At 48.0% G+C, this 25,655-nt stretch overlaps 1 protein-coding gene across 1 annotated transcript; it reads right to left on the bottom strand.

Moving 5' to 3' along the window:
- Positions 1–507: 507 nt before the first annotated feature.
- On the bottom strand, positions 508–18,836 carry LOC138625700 (cadherin-20-like). The gene is given in 12 exon segments (XM_069706799.1): positions 508–1,520; positions 3,003–3,254; positions 3,611–3,728; positions 4,286–4,407; positions 6,701–6,837; positions 9,767–10,020; positions 10,529–10,716; positions 12,050–12,217; positions 13,891–14,010; positions 14,268–14,562; positions 17,935–18,027; positions 18,029–18,836. Coding segments are annotated over 12 exon segments (2,397 nt in total). The 5' UTR covers positions 18,158–18,836; the 3' UTR covers positions 508–999.
- Positions 18,837–25,655: the final 6,819 nt, after the last annotated feature.

The following is a 25,655-nucleotide window of genomic DNA, read 5'->3' as shown; positions in this document are numbered from 1 at the left end:
TAATACAAAAACAATAATACAATAAAACAACTGAGGGGAAAAAAATAAAAAAAGAGTTCCCACATGGGATTACATCATCGCCATCTCCTGCGCACGTCACGTGACAATCGGGAGAACTTTTCTCACGCAGACTGAAAACCCCCGAGGGCGGCTACATCATGTATGTTACAACATATACGTGGTCTTTTGAAGATTTGTCTTCGGCAGTTTTTAAGTACAGTGTCGGGATCGAAGAACCCAAATAACTTAGCAGAACGTATAAATACAGCACGTGAAACAAAGAAATAAGTTAAGACTCGCCACAGATGAAACAAACAAACCACCGACGGCAGCAACGCTTCCTCGCTTTTCTTTTCTTTGCTTTTTTTTGTTTTTTTTACGCCCCCAGTGTTGCGGCTCGAGTCGTGCGTACACGTATAAAAACACAAACTCGGAGCCGTCGGATCGGCGGGTTTTTTTTGGAGGAGGGGGGGAGGGGGGGGGGGGGGGTTGGTCTACCGTGTCGTCCCGCTCGCTCTCGTTTTTCATCTCTGGCATAAATCGCTCGGTACTTTGAACCAGACGGGGGTTTCTGCCCGTGGCGGGGTCAGGCAGGGGAGTTAACGTGTGCTTTGAAGCCGTTCCTCTGCACGGCCCCCGTGAGGCTGCCAAATCCAGCCTTTCTCTGAAGCCCGTCTCTCAGGGGAGGGATGGGGGGGAGGGAGGCAGGGAGGGAGGGATGAGGGGGTGATTCAAAACCAGCTCACACTGCTGCAACGGGCACCTCAAGGCCTTCAAGGCTGTTGTGAAGAATCGAAGGTTTCGGGCATGAATTGGATTTGTAACAGTCGTGGATGTGAGCGTGAGCACATCACGGCTTCGTCGCGTCCTCGTGCAAAGACTGTTTTGTTTTTTGTCTTTCTTCCTCTTTTTTTTTATTTATTAATGTCTCAGATTAAAAAAAAAAAAAAAAAAAGTCAAAAAAAGTCACAAAAAAAGAAAGAAGCCTCCCGTCGCGTCCTACCACATCGTGGGACTGTTCGTCTCGAGCACGCCGTACATCTCGGCCAGTTTTTTAAAGCGAGGCCCCCAGTCGTTCAGGTAGTCGTACTCGTGGTCGGCGTTCGAGGCGCCCGACTGCAGCGAGCTGAGCGACTCGGCGACCGAGCCCTCGCCCTCGTAGGCGTACGTCTGCAGGGAGTCGTACGGCGGCGCGCACGGGTCCATGTCGGCCTCCAGCAGCTTGGCCAGCACGTATCCGTGGACGTTGCTGTCGCCGCCGCCGCCGCCCACCACGCACGCCTGCGGGACGTAGCGCGACAGGCTCTCGATCTCCGGCAGCATGTCCTGCCTCATCTTGCCCGGGTGGCGGTGCGCCTCGCGGGGGTTCCACATGGCGGCGATGTCGAAGGCCTCGGTGTCCTCCTCGCCGCCGCCCTCGTCGTCGTAGCGCACGATGTTCTCGTGCACGTTCTCCTCCTCGTCGCACAGGTAGGGCTTCTTACGATGAGTCCTCAGGGAGAGCATGAGCAGGATCATCACTGACGGACACAGCAAATCAAGAGAGACGTTTTTTAGGACTGAATGAAATTCAGCAAGTTAAAAAGGCTGCGAGGCTTCAAAGAGCAATCAAACATCCAAATGTCTTCTTGGCTCAGTGTTTTGCATTTTTAAATTATGTTTCACTTCTGCTTATGAACCAGAGCTTTAAACACAATTATTTAGACTTTTCGCTTCATAAAATTGTGCTTTTTATACATTTAATATGTTTAATTCTTAAGACCAAAAGTTGTAGAATTTAAAGGACGTCTTTGACCCTCAGATGAGTTTTAAATATAACTTCCTGTGACGTTGAACACTTTAGTGGGTGATGCAATAAACATGCAACTCGCTTATCATTCTTATCGACCCATATTTCCCTCGTAGGATCAACGACAAGTAATTAAAACAAATCTGTGAGCAAGACGGTAGTGATTTGTTTTACTATCAGCCGACGAGAGGTTCAAATTAAAAGATATTTTTTAACAAACAATAATAAACAAAAAAACAGCATTTGTGAGGGAAATAAATCGCCATTAAAAGCAGAATTACTGCACCGATTCCAGAGGATGACTTCACACACTCGAAGCGAGCAAAGATGTTTAAACAAAATTTATTGCAGCCTCCCCGAGGAGCCGAGTGAGTCAACCTGCCCAGTTACAGGTCTGCAGGGAGAGATAAAGTGGGTCCATATCAGCCTGTGGTGGGGGGGGGGGGGAGCTGCTGCTAATGAATGCTCAGCTCTTTTTTTCCAGGATGAGAAAAGAAACCCATATTTTGATCCTGCAGTGATGATGTCACTCCTTCGCTAATGCTCCCGTGGTGCTTCTTATTTTTTTTTTTTTTTTTTTTCAACCGAGAGCTCGTTTCTTCTCCTGTTGAGTCGCTTCCTAAGGTGGTAATGTATTTTTTAATATCTCATATTTTGGGTTCTTTAGATTCAGGCTTCACGGTTTCACCGCGGGAAGGTCGGGGCGTTAAAAAAAACAAAGCGCCGCGGTGTTTTTTAAATCTCGCCGTACAACAGGCGGTTTTTAAAACGTAGTTTTCGTTTCTAGCGGCCGATGGAGAAACGCAACGATGTCGTTCTGCATTCGCGCATCTTCACGTTTGACCTGTCGACGAGGCCGTGAACGTCAGCGGAGAGAAGAAGCCGTGCCGGGCATGATGGGATTTATTTCATCTTTTAGACTTAAAGCCCCAAATCGGGAATAACTGATGTGATCTGAGATATCTCTTTGCATGTTTGACGTAGGACAAAAAAAAACAAAGACACAAAACAGCAACTTTTCCTTTTCTGCATGTGAACAGTTTTAAAAGGCTTTATCACTAAAATCTCTTTTCTCGCCAACTTCTCATCGACTTTTCCTGCTAAATTACACGTTTTGTTCACCACTTGGTTGTAAATTCTGCCCCCTGGTGGCTTCCCACGTTTTCTTTTAAAACTACAACTTTATTACGCTATAAGAGTCTGTGAAACTCACCCAGCAGGACGAAGATGCAGGCCAGGATGGCGATGAGCGCCCCTCGGCTGAGGCTGGCGGGCAGGCTGTAGGCCTCGGCGTTGCACGACATCACGTTGCCGTCGCGGTCGCAGCTGCACACGCGGACGGTCAGCGTGCCGGTGCTGGTCTGGACCGGACGCTCGCCGTCGGAGATGAAGATGGGCAGGTAGAAGACGGTCTGGTCCTGCTGCGACCAGCCGCCGCGCCGCGTCAGGATCCACGCCGTGTTGTCTGGGAAACGGAGGGCGGCCGACGGAGATGTTAGAGACGAGGCGTTGTTCGGGGCGACGGGTGACAATTGAAGGTTTGCCGTGAACAGGAAGTGACGATCGGAGCGACTTAATTTAACAGCGGTTCGTCACCGACGGAGATTCTGAGACATTTTTTACTGACAACACACAAGACGCCAGATGAGGAGACTTTAACGGCCTTGTGTGTTGTTTGTAGGTGTCAGTTATGTCTGGTTGGTAGTTAGAAATACTGCAGCGTCTGGTCTGGTTCAGTCTGGTTCGGTCTGTTTCAGTCCGGTCTGGTCTGGTTCGGTCTGGTCTGGTCTGGTCCGGTCCGGTCCGGTCTGGATTTCTTACCTTGGTTGTCCCTCAGGGTGAAGTTGGGGTTATTGGCGGCCTCTGGAGCCAAACTGTAGTAGAAGTGTTGTCCGCCCGGCGGCTCATCCGGGTCCACCGCCGTCACGGTCTGGATCAGCTGCATCACATTTACACACATACGTACAAAACTTCATCTGGAGCTAATCATGGTGCAGATAAAATTATGAAAGTAAACTATAAAAAAAAAAAAAAAAAAACTCCCCAAAATTAGTGTTTAGTGTTGAAAACTGTCCACTTCAGTCTCTTTTAAGTCTCTGAGAGCTGCACGTTGATATATTAAATGTTTAGCAAAGCAAAACATTAATAAATAAGATTAAAAGTGCTGCAATCAACATGTTCATCGAGTTAAGTTGGAGTTGAATTATTCAAAAGTGCTTTGATGTTGGTAAGTGGTCGTCCAGAGGAGTTTAAAACATCATAAAAATGATCATTATTACAGATTCTTTAATGTAGAAGATGCATATCGGTTGATTTTTATCTACTTAATATCCTGAAGAAGAGTTTCATCTACTGCAGCACGATAGTGTCCATCTGTCAGGTAGCTGAACAGGTAAATGGAGGATCGAAGAAATCTTTAAAAAAAAAAAACAAAAAGAACTTCCCACTGCTGATGAACTCCAGGTACATATTTAGTTGTCGCTGATGTTTCCGTACCTGACCCGCTTTGGCGTTTTCGCACACGTACGCCTCCAAGTAGTGCGTCAGCGAAGGCGGGTTGTCGTTGACGTCCAGGACCTTCACGGACACCGACACACTGGCGATCTGCGAGGGGTTGTCTGCAGGAACACACACACACACACACACACACACACACACACACACACACACACACACACACACACACACACACACACACACACACACACACACACCATCTAAATCCTCCCCTCGTTTACAGCCGGCCTGCAGCACATTAAGTCTTCTCCCGCTCAGATTACAATTCTATTAATTTCCATTACACTCTGCAATTAGCATTCCTTAACCAGCTGTGTAATAAGCTGCAGAAACGCAATTAGCGGGCAGTAACTACTTTCTGAGGTTTCATCACGTGATCGATCAATCCGTGACTTTGGCTCTGGAGGTCGACGCGCCACGCGACCTCGTGCTCCTGTACTTAAGTACGGTTTAAAAACGGCTCAATTTAAAAAACGTGATTATTCACCGAGTTCCTTTAACTGATGGGAGTTTTTGTTCCAAATGACCTTCCTCGAAAAGAAAAACTGAAACGGACGAGAAACATTCAATCTGAATAATTTGAATAAAAAGGAAAATACAAAATTCGGTTTTAATAGTCTTTTTTTTTTTTTTTTTTTTTACAGAAGATATTTTTGCCCTGTCGCCGTGAGAAAAGCAAAAGTGTATCTACAACATAGTGCTGATTGAATTCCCTTTAGTTGCTTATCGAACAGATATTTTCTGTTACGTTAATGTTATGGGAGCGCCAGAGCTAAAATAAAAATATGATATAATATAGCGGCAAGTTATTAAATGATTTGTAAACTTTTTTTAAAGTAGTTATTCTTGAAACAAATATGACCTGATTCTTGGGATGAAATGGCTTTAATGTGAAATCGTAACATAATCCTCATAACAGCAGGACTTTTGTAATTAAATTATTTTAAAATTTGTACCATAATATGACCTTTTCCTTTTAAAAGAACAACTTTACTGTCCTAAATTGACATTTCCTCATAAATCAATGATTTAATTGCAGCTTTATATAAAAAAAAATTAAAAAAAATCACAGATTTTCTGATAATATCATGACATTTATGTTGAATTTTCACGTTTTAAAGACTTAATCCTCATTATAAAGAGGAAATGTGAGGCTGCAGTTGAGCAGAATGACCTCCAGTAAAGCTCTGCTATCAGGTCGCGCTTTAATGACATTTTTGCATGAAATAACCATTTGATTATTAAAATCCTTTGACCTTTGTTGTAGAATTATTATAAACTTTTCTTATCAAGCTGACCTCGTCCTCATAGCTTTGTGTTTGTAGCGTAGTTTTATCCGACTCTGCTACAAGTTTTCTTGTAAAATTATGACTTCATTCCCCCAAAATAACGACATGGTTGTAATAAGACTGTAAATAAAACCGAAAAATCAAAGTCAACCGTCGTGAAAAAGTAAAAAGAAAACATTGACTATCCGTGAAGTTGTTTTTTTTTACTGTTGTTTATTTACTGTTTATTTACTTCTTCAAATCAATCAGCTTTGCTCATTTTTCCTCTTCCATGCTGCTTCTGCGGCAGTTTGTTCTGGCTTCCTACCTCTGCCCTCTCCGTCTCCGTCACACCTTTAATTAGCCGCCACGCAGGAAGTTATTTAATTAGTCATTAACTCAATTAGCATCTCTTTTAAGGTGTCTACCAAAAACAAAGACACACACGGACGAGCGGAGGGGGGGGGGGGTGAAGGTGACTTTCCGTGCCGCCGGCTGCGAGCAGATCTGCGGGCGTCGTTGCGTAACTCTCTGCAGGAGTTGTTGTTTTCCCAAAAATCACCGCTTCTGCATTTATGAGAGTACTTTATGAGAATACATCTGCATGAATCTCCCTCTCATCAAGTCCTGAAAGGCCCTCGACTCCACTAACATCTACGGTCGTTCGTAAAGATATCAAGTGTTTGTATTAAGAGCTGAAACCAGTCAGTTAATTCATCAATTCATGATCCATTTTTCTTGCTTCTTTTTGGTTTTCTCTGTTTTATATCGTTGTAAACTGAATATTTGGGTTGAGGACACGTGACATTATTAAGTTTAAGTCTGATTGAAATGGTACATAACCAGCGCTGTGGTTCAAAATCAGCTTTATCCTCTTGACATATGAGAAAATATGCACCGTATGTGCAATACGTGTCTCTTCTTATACTATAAGTGGCTAAAATAATTTTTTTTAAATATTTCTTAAAAACAGGTGCAACAACTTTGTTTCCTTGATTCTAGTGCAGCTACCTGCCTTCTTCTATGTTTTAGTACAGAAATTAAATGATTTCTTTTTGGAAATCTGGAGAAAAAAAAACCCGAGACTCCATTTACAGACAGAAGTGAGCAGATTTGTGTGACGTACTCATCTCCATTGCGAGGACGGTGATGTTGTGCCAGCCGATCTCCTCTCGGTCCAGCGAGCGCACCGTCATCAGCGACCCGGAAGTGATCTCGATGTAGAAGTATTTCTCGGGGTCGCTGGACCTCTCGATGGAGTACCTGGGGACACGGGACGACACGAGGCGTGTGGACATCAGCTCTGAATGAAGTGAACCTTTCTGCATTTTTGTTATTGGGTGGGAGTGGTGGTGGGGGGCGGGGGGGTTGTAATCCCATCTGAAGGCGACGACGCAGACACAATCCAGCGGGTGTGTGTGTCTGTATGTGATAAGGCGTCAGGCTGGCAGCTCCTGAAGGCATCGCAAGAAGAAGAAGAAGAAGAAGAAGAAGAAGAAGAAGAAGAAGAAGAAGAAGAAGAAGAAGAAGAAGAAGACTTAATCAGAGTATCTGCCTCCGTTGCCAAGCCGACGCCGGGGACACATAGAACCTGCAGCGTGCCGTCTTGGCTCGTCTGCCGACACCGAGGGCCGCTTTCCAAAACACTCCTCTGAGAGTGACATGCAGCAAACAACCAGCCACACTCACACAGGGAGGAGGAGGGGGAGTAGGGGGTAAGGGGGGAGGATGATGATGATGATGATGATGATGATATACAGCACATCCTCTTCCAGGCTGTGGAGCAGAAACCGGGTTTACGTACCCACGAGGTGTCCGAGCTCACCTGCAGCCTCGTCTCTCCTCTCTCAGCTGTTTTGTGTTTATCAGCTTTAAAAAAAGAAAAGAAAAAAGATCCGACCTCTGACCTCTGAGATGGAACATTATATGTCCTATTATGTCCTTTTAGTGAGTGAGAGGAGCTTTCATGGACGGGGAACAAACTTCTGACTTTAAATGACTAATTAATACATAAATGGTAATATTAGGCTGCAGATATCAGATGTTTAACAAAAGGCTGTGTGTGTGTGTGTGTGTGTGTGTGTGTGTGTGTGTGTGTGTGTGTGTGTGTGTGTGTGTGTGTGTGTGTGTGTGTGTGTGTGTGTGTGTGTGTGTGTGTGTGTGTGTGTGTGTGTGTGTGTGTGTGTGTGTGTGTGTGTGTGTGTGTTTTGGCTGTTTTGGCCTTCGTGCTGACAGGGAACAGTCGTGACTGGCACATCCACTGCTGGCAAGGATCCCCCTGAAGGAACTCTATTAATATCATTCGTCCACAGTCATGGGGGGGAGGGGGGGCTGTTGTGTGTGTGTGTGTGTGTGTGTGTGTGTGTGTGTGTGTGAAATAGCAGGTGAAAAAGTGTGTGTGTGTGTGTGTGTTCAGCTATAGCTGCCAGTCATGCTGCAGTCGGTAAAAGAGCAGAAAGATGTAAAATGGAAATGCCGCCGACGGAGGGACTGAAGGTCACCTGCTGCTTGTTGTTATCTGTCATCTGATGTCGCTGCTTCAGCGACCGAATCCTGATTTCTGATTCCTTCCGGCTCTCTGCAGCCACAAAACTCTCCTCCCGCTCCGGACCGGTGCGGTTCGATACTTTCATCCTGCCTGTACAGCGTTCATTTATTTCATTCGCTCTAGTTTCTGTCCATCACTGAAGTATTCACGTACAAGCCACGCCCACCTGCCCTGATGCCCCGCCCCTCTGCTCACCTGACTCGCCCCTCAGTAGTGTGTCAGCGGTCCACCATCCTGTGTTTGTCTTTGAGCGTTACTGCCTTGTTTTTTTTTTGCTTTCCTATTTTGACCTCTTGCCTGTTGAGTGAACTTTGAGTGAACCAGCCGCTAATATTTCATTTTATTGTCATAAAAACGACTGTAAACGGCCTTTTTTCTGCGGGAGGTGGCAGCTTTTTGTTGTTGTGTGGATCGGGAGAGTCGGGCGTTCCGGTTGTTTTAGTTTTTTTGGCCGCTGTGTACGTTGTTGACATACTTGTTTGTTGGTCTTTTTTTATCCCACTGTACAAGTCAGTGATGATTAAAGTGTTGAAAACTTCATAACTGCTGCCTCAGAGCCAGATATGCTCCAAAAAAACAAAAACAAACTACTAAGGATGGGATGAACTATCTATAACTGGAGGAGGAGGAGGGGGGGGGGGGGGCAGCGGCGTTCATCTCTGTGAGTGAATGAGGAAGAGATGAACTTGCTGGATTGGACGAGGTGAAGAAAACGCTCATTCACCGCCGCAGTCGCCGATTCCTCCCGATGATTAATGGCCTAATTAAAAGGTTTTATGTCTAATTAGTTTATGAGCGGTGCAGTCTGGACAGTCAACCCCACCACGCAACATCTGCTCTGCCGCCGCACAAAAACAAATACAGGAGTATTTGAAGGAAGTCCTCCGGCGTCTTGATATAACGTCCGTCCTCCTCTTTCTGTGTCCCTGTCAGTGTCTGAGGAATAGATGACTGGATGAATGGGACGCTCCAGTCAGCCTGCAGATGGAGGCCAGCTGTGAGGAAGTCGTGTTGTGATGCTGCCACCTGCTGGTGACCAGGTAACATCACATCTGGTTTGATTTGAACTTTCAACTTTGAACTAAATATGAGCCTTCAAATACAGTTTATTAGCTTTATAGTGTGCATTTTGAATTTAGGACATTTTTGAATTTATTTATTTTTATGTAAATCATTTGATTTGGATTTAATGAGACACATTCTGCTATTATCCTTTTTCATAATAGAAATCAATGACAGCAGCCAAATTATTTCAGTTTTCTTGCTTGTTTTTGGCGTCTTCATTTGTCAAATCCATCTGTTTGCTTTGATTTGCTGGTAACCGGCTGTCATGTCTGGGATTTCCAAGCCTCTCGGCTCCACTTGAACGCGCCGCGCCATAAGTGTGCTAACGAGTTCCTTTTTAAGCACTCTTTCTGGTAAAGCAAGTTAGGTTTCTTTTGTCATCACTGTCTTGCTTGAGGACACTTTGAAACTTGGCCGGGAAAAAGCTAAATAACTGGAACAGATATTTGAACACAAATAATACAAAAGAAAGCAATAAAGAAGAAGCCATAAAGGGCTGCAGATTCAAACATGTCCAGTAAATATGTTCACAGTGAAGCACCTGAGTGTGTTTGTGTGTTTCATTTTGTTTCTCCTCACCTCACGGTGTTGTTGGCAGCGTCCGGATCCCTCGCCGACACCGTCTTCAACACCGTCCCGATCTCGGCGTCCTCCGGCAGCTCCACGTAGTACGCCGGCGAGTCGAACAGCGGAGGCTCGTCCACGTCCTCCACGCTCACGTGCACGATGGTGACGTCCTTGAAGGGCCCGCGTTGCCGGAAGCTCGGGTCCAGGTGAGTGTTGGCTCCCTCCACCTTCAGAGTGTAGCTGGGCTTCTTCTCAAAGTTCAGCGGCTGGTGGACGGACGCGAATACGGGCGTTACAAAAGCGTTCGTGGTCTTTCAACAGACGCTTTTCGATGTTTAAATCGCTAAAAGAAAAAAAATCATATTTTTCTGAAACTCTCGGTCAAAAATGTCCGTTAAAAAAAAGACACCAGTTTTCAGGCCAAAATGTGGGAAAGCGTCAGAGTTCAAATGTCTGTTTCATCATAAAAGAATAAAATGTAAAGTATTTTATTTTAGTGCAGAATTCCCCAACAGACTGAATAAAGTGTGGTCGATGGCGCTTTAACAGGTTTGTGATGTTTGCTGCTTTCAAGATAAAATTAAAATTGCCAGATTTTTGAAGGGAGTTTTGTGGTATTCTTCCTGTACGAGGAAGGAGCCTTTCAGGGTTGTAAATGGATAAAAATGCACAAATAAGAGACGTTTCTGCATCTTCAAGTAAATTAGATGAGATAACACCTATAATCTATATTTACATCCGAGGTGAATGGTCCGTGTCGGTTTGCTTTCGTACCCTTTTCACCGTGATGATGCCGAAGAGGTTGGTGGGGTCGGTGCTGATGTCGAAGGTGTCCCTCCCGTCTCCGTCTATGATGCTGTACTTCATCTCGGCGTTGAGCCCGATGTCCCTGTCCTTCGCCCAGATGCGACCCACCACCGAACCCACCGGCGCCGACTCGGGGATGCTCATCTGGTACAGCCCTGAGGAGACGAGTGAACAGAGATATCACTTGGACTCTTCCGTCCTGTAGAGGGAGCCAAAGCTCTTCCTGCGCCGCCGCTCGTCTCGTCTGAAAACCTCCTCTCTGCCAGGATGGAATAAACGGGCTCCATAAACACCTCGCAATTGGGTTACGCGCCGTCTCGTGGGGTCGGCTTGAATTTCATCTACCGTTTAACCTCAAAGAAGAGGTGACAGCTGCCCAATTTGTGGCGCTCCCCGCCGTCCAAAGTGAAATGCCTGCACATTTGTGCTCGACAGAGGGAGAGTCCCCGAAGCTCTTCACAACCGATCAAAGTTCCATCGGAGTGATGGTGCTAATTGGTGGGGGACTGGCGACGGAGGAGGAGGAGGAGGAGGAGGGCGGCGGGTGTTTTCTTTGTCTAGCGAGCGAAGCCACCAGTCGGCCGAGTTCAGATGACCACAGGCAGCGAGGGCAACCCCTGACCCCTGAGGGAGGTCCTCCACCTCCCTCAGGGGGGGAGGAGGGGAAGAGGGGGGCAGAAATAGGGATAATGAGAGGAGCAGAAACGGGGATAATCAAAGAGACAGCAAGGGGCGGCTGGTGGCTGAGGAGGAGGAGGGATGAAGAGGCCAGTGGGTGAGCGACTGGTGGCCAGAAGTGGGCGAACTGCTCGGAGGCTCCGGAGAAAAATCAAGTGGACAGACGAGGAGTTAAAAACAAGCTCCCACACGTTGCCTCCTGCTGCTGCTGAAACACGGAGAAACCGCAAGTCGACCCTCAAACGAGCAAGACGTCGTTTGGGAAAGTCAGCTGACCTTCAGGGTCGTTCGAGGCCTCTGAGTTCGGGTCCGTGGGGCGTTTCAGCTTCAAACATCTCCACGTACGGCCGGAGATCTGACAGCCGAGTGAGCTCAGGGCCTCGTTATGATACACAACATAGAGCTCAGCTTCAACTTTTCATCGTTTAAAGATAAGTTCCTACAATTTTTAACAGCTAAACTGCCCAAAAAATATCCTCCTAAAGAGCAGCGTCTGATCTTATTCCAATCACTCCAAACCAAATCTAAAAACTAAAAAAAATACATTTTTATGTCGTCAAAATTTGATAACTCATCGTTTCTTCTCAGCTTCACTGATGTGAGCGTTCGCCGTCTTTCTTTGCTTTATATATATATATATATATCTTTGCAAACTGTCAAGATATTTTGAGCTTTCGGACTGTTGGGTTTGACGAATCAAGACATATTTCAAAGACGAGATGAAACAATAATGGATTTAATGCTTTGCTGCACCCCTCGCAACCTTTTTGCATCGTAGTTCGGAGCTGCGGTCGAAAACAAAACCCTTACTCTGGTCGAACATGGGCGGGTTGTCGTTGACGTCGCCCAGCGTGATGTTGATGGTGGTGGTGCCGGCGAGCCCCCCCAGCTGCCCGCCCATGTCCTTGGCCTGGATGACCACGGTGTAGTTTTCCCGGGTCTCCCGGTCCATGTCTGCCAGGGACACGCGCACCATGCCTGGGGAGGAGAGAGACAGTTGAAGAGACGAGAGGTGAAGGGAAGGTCAGCGGAGGCAGATTAAGGTCACGCGTGCAGTCGACGGCGTCTCAGACGATTCCTCATCCTGTTCTTTACATAAAAACAAGTCCTACACTCGCTTCATCACCTTACGAACACCGTTCTGGCCCGCTTTGGCTTTTTTCAGTTCTTGACGAGATGTTTGAGACCAAATTAACAGACTACAGCTTCTAGAATCATTTATTTTACTCGGATTTATAATATTCAGACATATTTGTGCTGTAAAAACAACCCTAACAACCTGTACTCTTTCTTAGAAACAGTAACTGATCAAACCCGGGAGAAGAGCATCTGTTGTCACCGAACAGAGCCGAGATCAACGGCGCAGCCTTGGTTTGAGGAGGAGGAGGAGAAACCAACAACGACTCTGGAAGTGTTTGTAACCGACCTCGACCCCCGGCGACTCGGCTGTTTCACTTTTCTAACCGCTCAGATAAAAACAGATAGAAACCTCACGTAGACGCGCAGCGGAGTTCAATCAAGGTCTGGAGTTGTTGTTTTTTCTTCTCGTGAGCACACGGCAGCTCCGAGGCGCTCGGCTGTACGTGTGGAAGTTTTACATCGCGCCGGCGTCAATAAAGAAAAGCCTCGAGGCGGCGCTCGCAGTCTAATTTAGGGAGGTTGATTGATGGCTGCGGGGCCGACCTACAGCATGAAGTGAAACCAGGCAGCTCTGTTAAACAAACGCCGGTGAAACTCTGGATGGTCGTCGAAGTCCTGAACTCTCATACATCCTGTACGTTTAATTTAATTCACGCTCCATATTTTGCTTTATTACTTGGCAACTTGGCTTTTTGTTTCTCGGTGGTGCAGTGCGTTTGAACAGTCAGGGCCACCGTAGTTTTGTCCACGTACTTTTGTCAGTGTAGTATGTGACTCTGCAGCAACGCAGTTTTTCGGCAAATCAAATGGCTTCCAGGCTTTATGCTAAGCTAAGCTAACTCCCCAAAATGTTCAACTCTTCCTTTTATCGATTTGATTCGGAGTCCGTCCCCGGAAAGACAAAAAAAAAAAGAAAATCTGACTATAAAGCGGCATTGTTGGGTTTAACTTGATGCCAAATGATGGAAGTGATTAAAGGGAAGGCGCCGCCTGTGCTGTTCTGTCCTCACTCTCAGCGGGGAACTCGCACTCTGAGCTTCGGCACCTCTTTTGTGTCGAGTCCCAGGAGTTGGAGACATTTGCAATTTGCAAGAAAAAGAGACGCCGTGTTTTCAGACAAGTGTTCGGTGGTCTCGTAGCAACCGCGGGAGCCACGCTGAGCTTTCCCACATTCAGAGCCGGCCGGCGTACACGAAGGGGAACAAAGTGTGGAGGACTCGGACTCAGAGGCGCAATTACAGCGTGACACAGGCGTTAGAAAAGGAGGCGGGGGGAGGAGGGGGATCGACGGTCGGCGACGGTCGGCACGTTCGTCGACTTTATCAGGTCATCTAACATCATTTGTGCTCCATTAAAAATTCATTCGGAGCTCATAAAATAGTTAAATGTGGCTGGTGAAGTTTGAAATCTCCAGCCACGACATGTAATGGAATATATATTAAAAAAAAAAAAAAAACGTCGGTTGCCGTTGGTTACAGATTGAGTGTTGAGAGTTGTGTGCGGCTGCGTACCGGTCTTGGCGTCCACGGAGAAGTATGGCTGACCCTCCAGGATGCTGTAGACCACGCGGGCGCTGTTGCCGTACGTCGGGTCGTCGGCATCCGTGGCGGTCAGCTGGATCACAGATGTTCCTTGGTGGAGGGAGGGAGGTGGGGAGGGGGGGGGGGGGTTATCATCACATAAACCAGAAAGCATCATTTTGTTGACTTTTCTTTTTCCCCATCTGTGGGCAGAAATGAACTCCGCTTCTTCCCTTCAAACGTAGCTTCATGAATAGTGAATGAAGCAGATGGAGACGAGCGACAACTCTGCAGGGCAGAAAATAACACGCCGCAGACACGCACATGAAAACTCTTTGTTTTTGTTGTTTCTGTCTCGTCCCGCTCACCTATGTTGGACATCTCCGGCACGGTCGCCTGGTACGGCCCGTCCAGGAACTTGGGCTCGTTGTCGTTGATGTCCTGGATCTTGACGATGAACTCGGACTCGGGTTCCAGAGGCCGGTCGGTCAGGCGGTTGCGGGCCTGAGCGCGGAGCGCGTACTGGGCCTTCACCTCCCGGTCCAGCCGCTGGATGGCGTGGATGTCCCCCGTGCTGTCGTCGATGGTGAAGGTGGTGCCGGCGCCCTCGCCCGTCAGGATGTACTTGATGGAGCCGTCGCCTTTGTCCATGTCCGAGTGCAGCTGACGGTCACAGAGAGGCGTAAGTGTCAATCAAGTGAGAGGATATACGGCGTTTTAAAAAACAAACAAACTTTAGACTACGAAAAGCGATGATTTCAAACCGTGAACGGGACATATGGTATCAGGACAGTGACATGTTTTAGAGGTTTTTAATGAGGTCACAGCTCCCAGTTTTAGAACAATGCAGCAGAGCAACGGTCCCAAACAAACAGACGACACAACCAAACAGATTTTTTAAGGGGTTGCCAAACAACAGTGGAAAGTCCAAGTCAGCCACATGATCTCAGTCCAAATAAACATGTGTTCCTCTCGCCGAAGAGCAGACAGAGCCGACAAAAAAGAACAAGGATTTAGCACAGCGTGGTGTTCAGGGTCTGTGGATGCAAACAGGAAATTCATCAACAACAGTAAAGTATTGGAACAAAAGTTTTGCATAACTTTTGCATATTGTTAATGATGGAAAATAAAACACCACCCTGCTAACTCTACAGCTGATGAACACCACCCTGCTAACTCTACAGCTGATGAACACCACCCTGCTAACTCTACAGCTGATGAACACCACCCTGCTAACTCTACAGCTGATGAACACCACCCTGCTAACTCTACAGCTGATGAACACCACCCTGCTAACGCTACCAAAAAAAGGTTTCAGGGGGAAATTTCTAGACTTTCTCTTCGAGACTAATTAAGACTTAATTAAATAAAAAGTCTGGAATTTTAAGACTTACAGCAAGACTTTCCAGACTAAATAATAATATTAATGAATTAATATAAAAATGAACACACATCCTGCACTGTTGATCTGACGCATGTAAATTGGTGTTGGGGGGGTGGGGGTGGGGGGTGGCCACATGTGTACGTCTACTGTAGCTGAAAGCAGACACGTAATCACAGCCTCCAGACTGTTTGTTGCCGGGGATCCCGCGGAGCAATCAGAGGCCCTTTGTGGCCCCGTAAGTGCAAAACGCCAGCCTGTTGATGTGGCAATCAGTCTGTACTTTGTGCTTTCGAGGGTTCCCGCGTACGACGACGACTCAACTCACCGCCATCAGAGATGAAATTAAATGCCCCGTAGACGTCCGCCGCCGTGTATAATCAACAGGTGCAGCAGATTTGGAGCTACTTGCTTCGGCCTCTTCTCGTCGTCTGGGGGCCTCTGAGGTGAAGTGGTTTGTCGAAAACGTTAAAAAGTTTTGCAGCTACGCCGCTCCTCCTCCTCCTCCTCCTCCTCCTCCTCCTCGTTGTTGGTGTTGTTGTTGTGCCGGCAATAGTTTAGCTGCGTTTCCACACAAATACCCGACATCATTCCCCAGCAGCAGACAATGCCGCTCGTCTTATCTCTCCGGACAACGTGCCCACCTGCACTCTCTCCGGCAAAAAAAAACAAAACAACAACAACAACCCCGGCTCGACTCGGAATAGATTTTATTTAATCAACCTCCCGATTGTGGGCTTCGTGGTGACATATCTCCCGACCGAGGCTTTTCCTTCCCCCTCGTCCGCCTTCCCTTTCCTGCGCTGATCCCCTTCTTTTTTTTCTCCGACGCCTATGAAAGGACGGAGTTTGACACTCGGCAGATCAATTACCTGCTCCATCTTCTTGCTCGGGCCCAAAGCCCACACCTCCGACACCTCTGAATACTAAGTTCCTGGTTGAGCCTAAAGGGGGAAGTAGATGGAGGGAGGAGGGAGGAGGAGGGGAGGAGGATCTCTCAGTACATGTCTGTCCTGCTTTCTCATATCTTACAATGCCTCTCGTCCTTGAGTGGCTCTCTGGGAAGCAGCCCGGCCTGTCAGCATCACTTACTCCCTTCAGCTCAGAGACATTAGGCTGAAAGGAATTCATGGAGAAACGCTGGATGGGAACGAAGAAGAGGTGCGATCGGTGTAAGTGAGCGTCTGAGAGGGAACTCCTCAATACCACACGAGCAGATCTGTTTCCCCGAAGCTCTCCCAGGACTCTCGGGGGGGAAAAAAAACAACTCTTCAGGAATCGGACAGTTTTCCTCGGTATTCCCGTGCGGTGACGGCGAACATGATTCCAGAACACTAATTAAGGAAGGTTTGGGTCATTCCCAAAGGGGACGTTTTCCGAGGATGAGCGGCTACTTGCTGCAGTGTTTTGAATAGTTGATGAGGACTGTAGAGGCGGCGGGCAGGTCTGGGATCACAGCTGTAAGATCAGGGCCTGAGTATCTTCAGGAACGTGAACGGCAGCGCTGAAGAGATTTCACATTAAAGTTCAGGCTATGTGCAGTTTTCTTTTTATCAGGAGATAAAACAGACTTGATTTGAATTCACAACCTACATATGCAGCACGTAGTATTTAAATTCAGGCTCTTTTGGGAGGAAGGATTAAAGGTGATGAACAGAAAGGTGACAATCAGCCATACTGACAGAACAAAAGTATTATTAAGAGTATTGTTAGTAATGTTGACGTTTAATGCCTCTTCTTCTATTTTCCTTTTTGCAAATTGCAAAGGGGCGGAGCTTCAGCGTCACCAACTCTCTCTAAGTCAATTGAGGCATCAGTTCTGTATCAGTTAAATTAAAGCAATAAAGATTTATATGGAAAACAAATCGTGAAAGAATCCTGATCTCGGTTCCAACAAAAAATCATGAGATTAGTTTTATCCACAATCGTGCAGCTCTGCTTGAGATGCATGTTTCCATGGTAACCTGGTAACAACGTCACGTCAGCGAATGCAGCTGATTAAATGTCAAAAAGGAGCCTGCTCGCTTTTCCAATCAATTCATGGAGGTCAGCGTTTTGGCAGGTTTTTTTTTTTTTTTTTTTTTTTTTCAATCTCAATCTCTTTCAGCTTTAACAAAAAGTCACATAATGGCAATTTTGATCTAGGTTTTTTTTTTTTTTTTTTTTGCAGGATTGTTGTCTCTTGTCTGCCGATGATGACTGAAATTACAACTATTGATCAAATGTTCAATTGGCTTTAGCGGCCGAGCGATCGTAGCGCTCCTTTGTGCGATGCAGATGTGCCGTCCACTTCTGTGGAGCGGCAGACCGAGTGAAGTCGATTAAGTCCATCGCTGCCGTCTGGCTCTGGTTCAAAGTGGATTGAAGAGCGTCCGTCTCAGTGTGGATATAAATTGGGATTTCTTTTTTTCTTTCCCAGTCATTGAAGCTCGCCTCCTCCCACCCGTGATCTTCTCTTCTGCATTCGAGCCTTTTTAGTCTGCGCTGTTTGAAAGTTGGGAGTTCAACGCCGACGCACCTTTTCACATCAGCTCGCACCAAAGTGGAAAAAGGTCACGAGGAGAACCTCGCTCACCCGACCGGGCGGGACACCTGCGACCTCTCTGCGTTTCTCCGGGTGACACCTCCACCTGTGTGCCGGTAACCGTACTGACCTTCCCGATGTACAGCGGTTCCAGCCCGGTGTACTCCTCCAGGACGAAGAACTGATTCCACACCCAGCCTCGTTTCACCCGCCGCGGCGGCGGCAGCCGAGCTCCTCGCGTTCTCCTCCTCCGCCGGCTGACCGGCGAGGCCGTGAGGCAGAAGGGTCAACACGGCGACGGCCACGAGGAGCAGGACGCCGGCGACTGCCGGGAGGTGCGGTCGGCCTCCCATCGCGAAAGCGCAGATCTGAAAAGACTTTGCGGCTTATTTCCCGGTTTCCGTGTGTCTTCTGTCTGCGACCTGGAAGAAGAGAAAGAAAAGAGAACAGATGAGTCTCAGCCGTCGTCTTTTTTTTTGTCCACCATGGCTCCATTGGAGACGTCTGGAGGACACGCTCCCGTCTCTCGTCTCCCGCCTCCAGATTAGCCCTCGACTACTGAGCTATAATGAGCCGGTGTGAGCTGAATGACAGGGTTCCTCTTGTACTGTAGATTAAGGTCACGAAGACGTAAGGTGAAAAGAGAAGAACATGTGGGGACAATGTGCACGTCCTCGTCCGGCTGTTTAATAAGCAGCTCGGTTTCCACACTGTAAAAAATGTGGTGGAAAAAATACTCGTAAGGCTGCCGGTGATGTGTCTTATTATGGGATGATTATTATCGATACTTTGGAAGTTGATAAAAGCTTGCACCAGAAATTTAAGTGAAACGGAAAGTACATGCGCCGTATTTTTTGGAAGAGGAAACCGAAATAATAAAACGACAACGAGCTCCTTTTCCCCGTCCAGCTCGGGCCGATCGGGGCACTTCACATCACCAAAGCAAAAGAAAAGCCAACCCGGGCCATGTTTTCCTTCCTTCCTTCCTTCCTTCCTTCCTTCCTTCCTCATCTTCCTGTCATGAGGAGAGGTGAGCTTCTTCACACCTCCTGTAAAAGGCCCAGAGGGTGTGATGTTCTGAGATTGCAGTGTTTCTGTGAACACCCTGACTCAGCTTTACTCACCGAGTTCTCCAGGCTCCCTTCAGCGCCGCACACCGCTCATTACAAGTGCACTACGTGGTTTTATGGTTTGTTTTTTCAGGTTGCCACGGCGCCGCCTGGATGTTGGATTTCATGCCTCTAAATACCATCTCCCCTTCTTATTTAAAAAAAAAAAAAAAAAAAACGGGAATCTTTAAGATCAGCGAGGTCAATTCTGAGATGTTTCTGCAGGAGATGCTTTTTAGGGTATCGATCGGAGCTGATCGATACCTCTTCACATGCGGTGCACCTACGCTGCCTCTCACTTTCACTTTCACTCTCTCCATCTGCATCTTGTTTTTTTTTTAATGTATTAGTAGGACGGATGCATCCGCCGGCTCTCGCTGCATTAATGAGCTTTCGGTTAAAATGGATGGATTTATGGTCAGAAAGAGGAAAAGAGACGCAAAGAGGCTGTTAGCAGGGGGCGGGGAGGAGGGAGGGTGAGTGGGGGTGGTGGTGGTGGTGGTGGTGGTGGTGGGGGGGGTTTCCAGTGGAAGAAAGACAGACTGTTTGACTCGCGGGTTTGACTCCATTATGTTCTGTAAGAGAGAGTACATTGTGCTGCCGCAGAATCTCTGAATCACTAAACTCAGTTAATCATTGTTGAAGAGGCACAAAAGGCAGGCGAAGGGTGGGGGGCGTGGCCGCATTGTCAACGGGAGGCGGGGCCGTGTGTGTGTGTGTGTGTGTGTGTGTGTGTGTGTGTGTGTGAGGGCCGCTTTGGCAGCATGGCTGACACTTGACCTCGCTGCTCCCCTCTTTTCTGCCCATTCAAGCCATTATGAAGTCAAATTAGCTCCCCCTGCTCTCGGCTACGCCCCCCACCCCCACCCCCTCCCTCAGAGGTCACCCGGGCGGGTTTTTTTTGCTCCATTTTGTCGTGCCTAATGAGGTGACACGCTACGTAATTGTGCTGGCAAAACACTTTCACACATCTTTCTTCTGCTAATCTGAGGGCATTTCGCTTGTTTAAGGAAGCAGCAGCTGCCACACGGGGCTAGAGGGGGGCGGGGGGGGTGATGATGAAGGGATGAAGGGGATGAGGAGGGCGGAGGAGCAAATCATATGAAAAAGCTTTGCCCAGACTTAAGGCATCGAGGTATTTTCCCACCGGGCTTGAAAACATTCCTCCTAGTTGGAAAACAAATCTTCCTTTTTTGTGTTCGAAAATAAAAATAATAACAATTCACAGTTGTTAGCTCTGAAAAATGGCTAAAGTGGTGCGGAAACATCCAATTTGTCCGATGTTTGTTTTGAAATGCGAGAAACACCCCTGAAAGGGAAAAAAGCTCTCTGTCTGAAAAGGGAGGTGGAAAGTGAGTGGCAGCGGAGGAGACGGTGGTAGTCGGGAGGGGGGGGGATCGAAAATGATGGACCATATTGTTGTATCATTGTCCACCTGCTGCTCCATTAACTGCGACGTGACAACAACAAGACTGTATCAAACCGAGTGTTTTCCTTCCAGCGGAGACGAGAGCAAAAACAAACAGGAAGTGGCGACCGACGGCAAAAAATCTGACCGACCGTTCAGATTAAAGCGCCGCCGCCGCCGCCGCTCGGAAAACAACCACAACCCTCAGAAACCAGCTTCATTCCAGTATGACAGAAACCTCAAGTGTTTTGAGAGTGAAATGGAAAGACGAGAGAAGTTGGCGCGAGGTCACTTCAGGGTCTGCGGACGCGTTTGTACTGATGTCGGGAGAAGAGCTGCTTTCAGAGGAAAACGTGTGAAAGGGAAAAAAAAACACCATTAAATACACGAAACGAGCGTCCGCTCGACCCGTCCGTCAGCTTCCTCGCTGCGCCGTCACTCTGGACTTCAAATTCAGAAAACCTCAAACTGATCCTTCGCTTGTTCAACAGAAGTACTGTGGTTGTGTCAGTACCAAAAAAATAAGTTTCCAACCAAATATTTAAGCAGGAAAAAAAACAACAACCCAGAAACTGCAGAAAAGTACGATCAAAGTTTGAACTGCAATTGTTTTGCAAACCAACAAATTTTTCGACTGCAAATGCACAAATTTGTGTTTTGCTTTCGCTTCTCGGGTGCAAAGATTTGCAACTTTTCTTTTCCCTGTTTGGAGTTTTCACCGTCGGTCGGACGAAACAAACCAGATTGAAGATATTTAAGGTTTTTTGGGTCATTTTTCATCATTAATTTTACAGCCAAAGTGTTTAATAGACATAAATGAGGACAGAAAACCTCAGAAACCTTTTCTCCTCTTCATCGAGCGAGGTGACGAAGGGCCGGCTGTGTGTGTGTGTGTGTGTGTGTGTGTGTGTGTGTGTGTGTGTGTGTGTGTGTGTGTGTGTGTGTGTGTGTGTGTGTGTGTGTGTGTGGGGCGCAGTATTAAGTGTTGATTTCACAGTGTCCATGTCGGCGCTGCACTCACCTCGGCTCTGAAAGGAGCCTCCCGGCCTGTGAAGAAAAGCTCCTTTAAGAACTGGGCGGATCCATGAAAACAGGCTCCTCCCACCCCGGCGGGGCCGAACGTCACGGCCAATTTGTTAACCACGATTGATTCTGCACGGTGGCGGTGAGGCTCTCTGCATATCTCTGACCCAGGCGGGCGAGAGGCCGCAGCCATGCACTTTTTTTTTTTTTTGGGGGGGGGGGGGGGTGCAGAAGCCCCGGCATGAGAAAAGTGTCTCTGAATAAGCCGAGCACAATAAGCCGAGCGGCTGCCGGTTGTGAAATGCAGAAGGGCTTTCCGAATCTGAAATTTTCGCTTCCCCGGGTTGCGAGCCGAGCGTGACGAGGCCACATTCCTCCAACCGAGCGCCGTGGTTTTTGGTGTTTTTTTTCCCTCCATTTCTGAATGCTAATGTTTACTTACTTATTTACACGTAATTAAATTGAGATTCTGCCGCTGCGCTAACTTTTAATAAGCGGGCCTCTCTGGCGGTATGGCTTCTGGGGTGTTGTGTTGTATGTGTGTGGATGAAATGACCAGGTCTCATGGTGGTTGTTTTTTTTTTAAGTAAAGGAGGGAGGAGAGGGAGGGGGGGGGTGTAGGTGCGAGCGCCTGCAGCAAGGACCCGACTTCCTCAGCCGGCTCACAGGGCGAGATGGCAGCGTTCAAAGGCAGCGCGGCGGCTCGGGGAGGTGTCTGTTCTGGACCAACTCTCTCAAGATCACACGGTTGTTTGTGTGTGAGTTCAGAGCAGAGTGTGTGTGTGTGTGTGTGTGTGTGTGTGTGGTTGCTACCCTCTACTCGTCCTCGTTCCTCTAACCCCGGCGCCCCCCCCCCCCCCCCCGCCCCTCCCGAGGACAGAGATGCTGTGCACCGGGCCGGCTTTGAACCTGCCTCTCTAATTGTGGGGAGCCTCGGCCCCGTGCAGCCGCCTTGACGGGCGCCTCGATGGGCACCCCCTCCTCCCCCCCTCCCCGCGGCTCATTTACTGTAAGGTGTTTTTAATTCCCCCTCCCCTCCCTCCCCTCCCTCCCGCTCTCTATCTCGCCTGTGAGCTTCTGAAGTTCTGCTCTGCTCCTCCTGTTTCTGCACTTTACAACCAAAATAATTCACTCCTTCCTCCTTTCATCCCGTTTTCTGCTCGTGTCTTCTTCTTCAACATCTGCACATCACTCAAACTTATTTTTCACTTTTTTTCTCACCGACTCCTTCGTCTCTCTCCCTCCCCCCTTCTCCTCCCCCTTTCTCCTCCCCCCGACGCACATTTAGCTCATTCATCAGTCGGCGGAGGCCATAAAAAAAAAAAAAGGAGCCTTGTCATTTATGGAGAAATTAAATCACACAAACTGGCATTCATCCCAGCCGCTGGTGCATGGAGGTGATGTCACCGTGCATGAGCGTCATCTGGAAAAGTTTGCAATCAGTGTCACAAATTAAGCGGCGGCGTCTCGGGGACGGATCCTTTCAAATTAATATCGTGCCTGTAATCTCCTTTGAATTCAGTCTGGGAGGAGAGTGACTGCCCCCCCCCCCCCGCCCCCCGTGTTATAGACCGATCCCTGCACTGGAAATGTCATTAAAGATGTCTGAACCGCGGACGCCATCACAGAAGGAAAAACTAAACCCCTGAAAGGTGTTGTTAACACGGAGGCCGGCGAATAACGCTCCGACAATCCTTCGCCGCCCGCAGGCTGATCATGACAAGAAAGGTCCGTCGGCCCTACGGAGACGGTGACGTCTTCATAGGCGCGATGCTTAGAGACAGAAAGTCCTCATCTGGAGAAACCAGAACTTTGGCTCGGGCTGCCGAATGAGGTCTGAATGCCAAACGGAGGTCCGTAAAGAGCAGAGAAGCATTCCTCTCCTCCAGCACGCCGCGTTTGAAGTAGTGACAGCGCAGACGTGCCGAGAATCGGAGCCTCGCTTTGAGCCACACAAAGTTTTCCAATGTGCTCCCTCCCTCCCTCCCTCCCTCCCTCCCTCCCTTCCTCCCTCCAAATATTCACCGTGACCTACTTTTGACAACCAGATGTGTTTGTTCCTGTAAACATTGCTTATCAATTAATGCAAAAAAAAGAAAGAAAAGGAAGCAGGATCGATCGCGTGCAGCGACGCCGCTCCCACCTCGTGTCTTATTCATCAGCTGCTCAGTTCCTCCCCAGACGGCCTGAAATCATCCGCTCTCTGTTCCCTGTTTACAGCTTCAAAGTATTATTGCCATTTCTTACTGCCGCTGTTCAAAACGTGACCGGTGAAAGTCACCAAAAAATAAAAAATCCATGCCTTACCTTTTTTTTTTTTCAACTTTATTCCTCCTTCTCAGCTCTTCTTCTGGGGGGAAAAGAAAACCGCTGTTTTTTTATTCTTCTCTTATTTCTTTGTTCTTCTTCTCCCTGCACGCTTGCTAAATTTTCCCTTGTAAAAAAAAAAAAAAAAAAAAAGTTGAGAGCGGCTGCTGCCTGCAGTGCATCACTTTCCTTAAAGTCACCTTGAGTCCACGCTCACCGGCCTCTTTGTAAAGTTTCCCCTCACTCTCTCCATCTGGATAGAAATCCTCTTCCTGGTGCAGCTCTCCGCCTCTCGGGGGGCTGTCGGCACACTCCGGTCCCGGGTGCTGCCTCTCTGGGGGGACCCAATCAGACTAAAGGACCAATTGTCCCTCTCTTTACAATCACTGGGACCACCTCCCCCTGGCTCCGGCTGGATTCCAGCAATCTGCAACCTCCGGCATGGGGAAGGAGCAGTGGAGGAGTGTGTGTGTGTGTGTGTGTGTGTGTGTGTGTGTGTGTGTGTGTGTGTGTGTGTGTGTGTGTGTGTGTGTGTGTGTGTGAAGGGGGGAGGGGAGTTGAAATTACAGCAAGAAATCAGGAAAGCCGAGTGTGAAGGAATGAGAAGAGACACGAGGCAGTGGATGGTGAGGAGTGGACGGCAACCCCATTTCATCCCGGGGTATTTGCAAGTGAATAAAGTGACCAGTGGTGGTGGTGGTGGTGGTGGTGTTGGGGGAGGGAGGAGGAGGGGGGGGGGACTCAGGAGTGTGTGACGGCTTTCCAGGAAGTGCAGGATCACCAGCCAGCGAAGTAGAAAAAGGATAAAGTGAAGGCGAACCTGCCGCTGATGCATTTTAACGAGCCGGTGTCGTACACGGCCGGATCTGCGGAGGGATTTATGGATGAAGCTTTAAACTGCATTATATTCCGCCGCTCGCCCGGTCAGAGTCAAAAGCAATTAGTTTTCCAAATTGGCAAAAACAAAAAAAAAAAGATCCCGAAAAATGTGCCGCACGCACACACGAGGAGCGCAGCGGGAGATCGGTCGCGGTCACGGACATCCGATCCCCGTTTAGCGCCGAGCGAGCAGAAACAGCAGCGTTTCATTTAAGCAATCGTGGAATTAATGCAGCAACAAAAAAAAGAGGGTTTTTCATATTGTCTCCTCCGGAGAAAGTGAAAATCATATTGGAGAAGTACTCAAGCATGTTTAAACAGAAATGAGAATATATTACAGAGAGCGTTCAAAGCTGCTGCCTGGGTTCTTTCTTTCCGTCCCGTTACGCAGTCTGAACTCTTTTCTGTTTTATATTTACGCTCAAAACAAAGTGACGGAGCTTCAGACAAAATCACAAGTTTCTGCACAGTTTGTGGCCTCGCTGGGACGACTTTGCTCTTTTTTTTTTTTTCCTCTTCCACTCGACATCCCTTTGGCTCTCCTTAATCTTCCTGACAGAGTAATTTGGTGTGTTGTACAGCTCCAAAAATACAGATGAAGGCTTTTGTCACCCGGCGAGCCAGATGGTCAAAAGGTTGTACTCCTCCATCGGCTCAATATGTTTTCTTTTTTTTTTTCCCTTTCCTTCTCCCACTCCGTCCCTTTCAATATGTCTTCTTTCTCATTTGGCAGGTCATTCTTCTTCACCCCTCCCGCCCACCTCCCCTCCCTGCCGCCCTCCCCGTCGTCTTTGTCCTGTCTGAAGACCTGACTGGTTAGCGCCTCGGCCAATCTGTTAGCGAATGCTTGACTGGATCTCCCGAGGATAAAAAAGAAAAAGAAGGGGGGTCCCTCTTTGTCGGGGCGGGCCGGGGACCGGGTGCCATTCAGGCCCGTTGAACGGCACCTTCCATCACTGTGGCAGAGCAGGGGACAATAATTGGCAGAACAAATTGAACCTACAGGACTTATGGAAGGAGCTTCTGTCTGTTAAAGCTGTTATTGGTGGTGGATGTCCCCTCGGGGCCCCTCACAAAAGGCCCCCGATGCACCGTAGAAATAGATTGGATACAGTCGTGTTCTGG

The sequence above is a fragment of the Brachyistius frenatus genome, unplaced genomic scaffold, assembly GCF_029030835.1.
Source record: "Brachyistius frenatus isolate BFR_SWC_R1_liver_20210118 unplaced genomic scaffold, ASM2903083v1 Contig_65, whole genome shotgun sequence".
In the NCBI taxonomy this organism is placed as follows: domain Eukaryota; kingdom Metazoa; phylum Chordata; class Actinopteri; family Embiotocidae; genus Brachyistius; species Brachyistius frenatus.
Note: the sequence above shows the minus strand (reverse complement) of the source record. Positions and strands in the feature narration are given on the sequence as shown.